The sequence below is a fragment of the Sinocyclocheilus rhinocerous genome, unplaced genomic scaffold, assembly GCF_001515625.1.
Source record: "Sinocyclocheilus rhinocerous isolate Xijiao unplaced genomic scaffold, SAMN03320098_v1.1 scaffold319, whole genome shotgun sequence".
In the NCBI taxonomy this organism is placed as follows: Eukaryota; Metazoa; Chordata; class Actinopteri; order Cypriniformes; family Cyprinidae; genus Sinocyclocheilus; species Sinocyclocheilus rhinocerous.
Genome location: NW_015635029.1, coordinates 98344 through 102767, shown reverse-complemented (window position 1 = coordinate 102767; position 4424 = coordinate 98344). Strand labels below are relative to the sequence as shown.

The 4424-nt window shown below is 39.6% G+C and overlaps 1 protein-coding gene across 1 annotated transcript in view; it reads left to right on the top strand.

Annotated features, from left to right (window-relative positions):
- The window catches only part of LOC107746191 (rho-related GTP-binding protein RhoU-like), a 6785-nt gene extending 2374 nt beyond the window's left edge, over positions 1–4411 (top strand). Inside the window, exons 2-3 of the mRNA XM_016560303.1 lie at positions 18–76; positions 2357–4411. Coding sequence (XP_016415789.1) covers positions 18–76; positions 2357–2812 — 515 coding nt within the window. The 3' untranslated portion in view covers positions 2813–4411. The remainder of the gene's footprint in view (positions 1–17; positions 77–2356) is intronic.
- Positions 4412–4424: the final 13 nt, after the last annotated feature.

The window sequence follows — 4424 nt, the reverse complement described above, 5'->3', positions numbered from 1 at the left end:
TTTTTTTTTTTCTCCAGCGGTCGTACAGGTGGATGGACAACCAGTGAGACTGCAGCTTTGTGACACTGCAGGACAGGTAAGAACTCCACTGCACCACCTGCATCCTAGTCTCGTACCTCAACTATCCGATGCATCATGCACCCCAAAGACGAACATCAAATAACTGCATCTTTTTGTTTGGGGCTGGCATTTCTGTCACTCTCTGGAACCACGATTTGGAAATTGGATGACAAAGTGAATGCACAACAAAATCTTAGCAATTATAAGAGCTCGGTCGAGGACGCCATACTGTGAGGAAATCGTAAAGAGAGCGAAAAGAACAATCCTCAAGCTACTGGCACTTCAGTTATTGGATCTCCCTCTCCGTTTCTGAGCCATGCAGGCTTGGACAGGGTACCATGTAACCAGCGGTTTTGCCTTCCAAGTGATGTTTGTGATGCCAAATCTTTTTCAGCACTGATTATTTTCAATCTGCAGTTGTGTAACTACCTTCACGTATCACTGAAAATCATTTGAAAAGGCCCCTGGCTGTACATTCATTCCGCTTTCCACATTGGAATATTATACTGTTTTGTTGAAGGGTTTTGTGTAAGGCTTTGAACCTCAGAAACTGACACTCCTTTGTCATGCATTACATGAGTTAACAAATAAATGACTCTGCCCTCTTAGTACATAACCTATTAATCCCTTTACTCAATGCAGAGGCAAGCTCAGGCAAACACGGGAAGATAAGAATTCAGTTTCCCAGTTATATTACGACAGGCTTTCATATAGATTTCAAAGGGAAAGAACAAATGCACTTTGCCCAATACGGAGAAACAAAGGCTAGTATGACAAAAGTCTATTACTTTCAGTTTGGACGTACTTCCATTGTGTTGTGCAGGTGTCCATGTCAACAAAAGAAAACAGTCGTTGTTTGATAATAAAGTCAATCAGGCGATGTCTGTGCGTCAGTAAGTTGACGTCTATGTACTTTTAAGTGCTTTTTTTTTTTGAGTGATAATTGGAGGGCTGGGTAATATGACTGTATATACAGTACAAAACTGATATATTCACCTGTGTATACCACAGTTCATCTTTCTTAAAGGCAGAGTAAGCGATTTCTGGTAGCCAATGTTGATATTTGAAATCACCAAAACAAACACGCCCCTACCCCTGTCGCTGGCTCGGCTAATGTCCGTCCCATGCGCTGAACGCGCTCTCCTCCACATCACGAGTAGACACGCCCCTTATTGCTGATTGGCTACAAGTTTGTTTTGCTATTCGGCCCGAATCAGTTTTCTAAAGTGTTTTTGAAAAATCACATAACCTGCCTTTAATATATCAATCCAAAATATAAAAATCCAACACCAAGCAGAAACAACAACAACAATAATAATAATTATTATTATTACATTTAATTAATAATAATAATAGTAATAATTTCTAGCTAGTTACTGTAAAAGCTACTGCAGTGGCTGTTTAACAGTTATTTATAGATTACTCTAATTGGTGGCTAGAGCATATTACTGTAAAAACTGAAATGATACAGTATCTAGCTTTACTTATTCTATACAGTAAATTAATTGCTGTAATAACCATATACCATTCATTAAACATTCATTAAACAATTTCATATGAAAATATTTGTGGTAAAATCTTTTACATGCATACATTTTATAATTCTTACATGCATTAAAATCGTATTGGTTACACTAAAGAACATAAATTAAAAATAGATTAAAACACAAATTCATGTGCATTCAGTAAGTTTAATGTGTGATGTGTGGTTACTTAATAGTTAAATATGTAAAAGTAAATTTAACAAAATATATGGAATAATACCATTTCAGCAGCTATTTATTTATTTATTTACAGCATTATATTTTTATTAGTAATATAGGTTTACCTTCTTTGTTTTCATGTTTCAAATGTTATCTAAATCTTAGCATTTCATAATGAGAAGTAGATGGAGCGTAGGCATTGAAAAGGTTTGGCTTCTTATCTGTCAAGCTTAATTGGTGTTTTCAAAGTTTTGAGAGGCCCTGCTCTCCAAAAGCTCAGCAGATTTATACTTTCAATTCATTTGTACAGCATAAATGGGACAGGGTGTGCCAGAGTTGAAAACTTTGGCCGAGTTTAAAAGATTAAAGCGTGCACTGCGTGTTCCACATGCAATGTTCTTTGCGAGCGCCAACCTATAATTTCACTTAATTGTTTCAGGGAATTATAAAACACCCCAAGAGCTAGTTAAAGGATTTTATTATTTATAATAACAATTTGGAATCCCGCAAATGATTTTTGAGAGAGTCCTTGTGTTACGAAACCCTCTAAACATCAGTAACGATACACTTTCCTCTTTCTCTCTCTACCTCAGGATGAATTCGATAAGTTGCGTCACTTCTGCTACACGCGGACTGACGTCCTCCTCCTGTGCTTCAGCGTCGTCAGCCCCGCTTCGTTCCAGAACATTGGTGAAAAATGGGTGCCGGAGATCCGACGGCGTTGTCCGCTCACACCTGTGCTGCTGGTGGGCACCCAGTGCGACCTACGGCAGGACGTCAAGGTCCTCATTGAACTGGCACGCCGCCGAGAGCGACCCGTCCCGGAAGAAGACGCCCGAGCCCTGGCGGACAAAATAGGAGCGGTAGCCTACATAGAATGCTCCTCTCTCACACAGAAAAACCTTAAGGAGGTGTTTGACGCCGCCATCTCCGTCGGGCTCCGACACTCCGATCGAAGATCCAGACGAGAGCGGAAGGTCCACAGTACTGCTGATAAAATGAAAATGCTCTCGAAGTCGTGGTGGAAGAAATATATCTGCATACAGTAGCGAAGATCAAACCCATCTTCTGAGGCATGAACACTGTGATAGACTCTTGTTTAGCGTCACGCTCCTCAAGCGGATGATGGTCAGTTGATAACGAATCAACAAAGGACAGTGTTGCTACTGTAAGGATGATGTGAATGGTTGCAAAAGGTACAACTAGCTTCCCAATAACCTATGCAGGGCTGTTGCTAAAAGTCACAGGGCTCAGGATAAAGATTTTCTTCTCTGTGGCCATTGAGTAGATGTAGAGGACCTTATCTGCTATGTTTCCATCCATGTATTTTCATGCAAATTTGGGATATTGCATAAACACGAAATGGAAATTACATAAAAGTTGCACGCTAGATCAATTTAGGTTAATATGTCTTTTTATTCAATAAGAAAACATGCATATAACTGTAAGCTACAATGGAAACACATTTGCGAATTAATGCCTGGTTGCGCAACAAAACTCAAGTGCCTCAACATGTGACTGGGTGACCGATTTCATTGCATACCATTGAAATCATATATTATGTAGGGGAAAAAAATTTTTTTTCTTTACGCCAGTTTTACCAGGAATTGACTATTTTGTTCTCTGGAACACATGAAATGGAAACGGTACTTGATTCGCAAATGTTTTATGCAATATTCCAGTCTAATTCGCAAGTTTGAATGCAAACATAGCTACTGAGACTCTTCATCACAAAGCCTGGGATGACATTCCCAGTTGTGCTCCGATAAACAATGCTGACTGTACAGTATGAGCGCTCGAAATGGCTCAACTGGATAGTGAAGAACACTGTTGACCTCTTCCACAGCCAAAACCCTCTGATTATGAATTTAAAAATCATTTACTGCTTTTATTTTTTTAACCAAATACAGTGGTGCGTTTCTATTTATTTACCCATGAGTTCTACCTGAGAAATGCATGTATGAACGTTATGCAGCCACATGTTAATGATGCTAGCATGCTAACACTGGTGATTAAGCCCCCTTGCTGAGGTCACAAAGGCAGTCCTGTGGCCGTTTATGCCCACTCTTAAGTGGTTCTTCTATCCCATCATGCTGAAGTGTTCAGTCTGTAACTGAACCTACTTGTAACTGTAGTCCACCTTATGATCATTTGGAGTGTAACTGCAAGTCTTTGGTTCCTGGTTAACACAGCCTTGAAATGGATGGTGTTCAGTGAACTCTTGTTTACTGTTAGTCACAGAAAGGTGGACCTGTTATCCATAACACATCACCTTTGTATGCCATACAGTGCATTGCACTTGTGATCTCTTGTTAACCCCTATTGCAGTGCTTATATTTGACTTGATTAACACTGACGTGCCATGTTGTAAAAACTCTAGTACAAAGTTCTTTGGCTATGTGGCCTCCTGTTTAACCAGCAGTGATGGAGATGATCAGCCAATGAGATGTTGAATTTGCTTCTCATTATTCAGAAGCCCAATCAGAGACATTCAGTCAGAGATCCGCCACAAACGACAGAGCGCAACAGTAGGGTTCAGGAAGTAAAAATCCCAATCAACTTTCCCCTCTGTCTCAATCAAAACTAAGATTCTTCTGTACAGTGAAGATTTCAATGTTAACTATGAAATTGGCAGTGAAACAGCAAATTTGTATGTATATA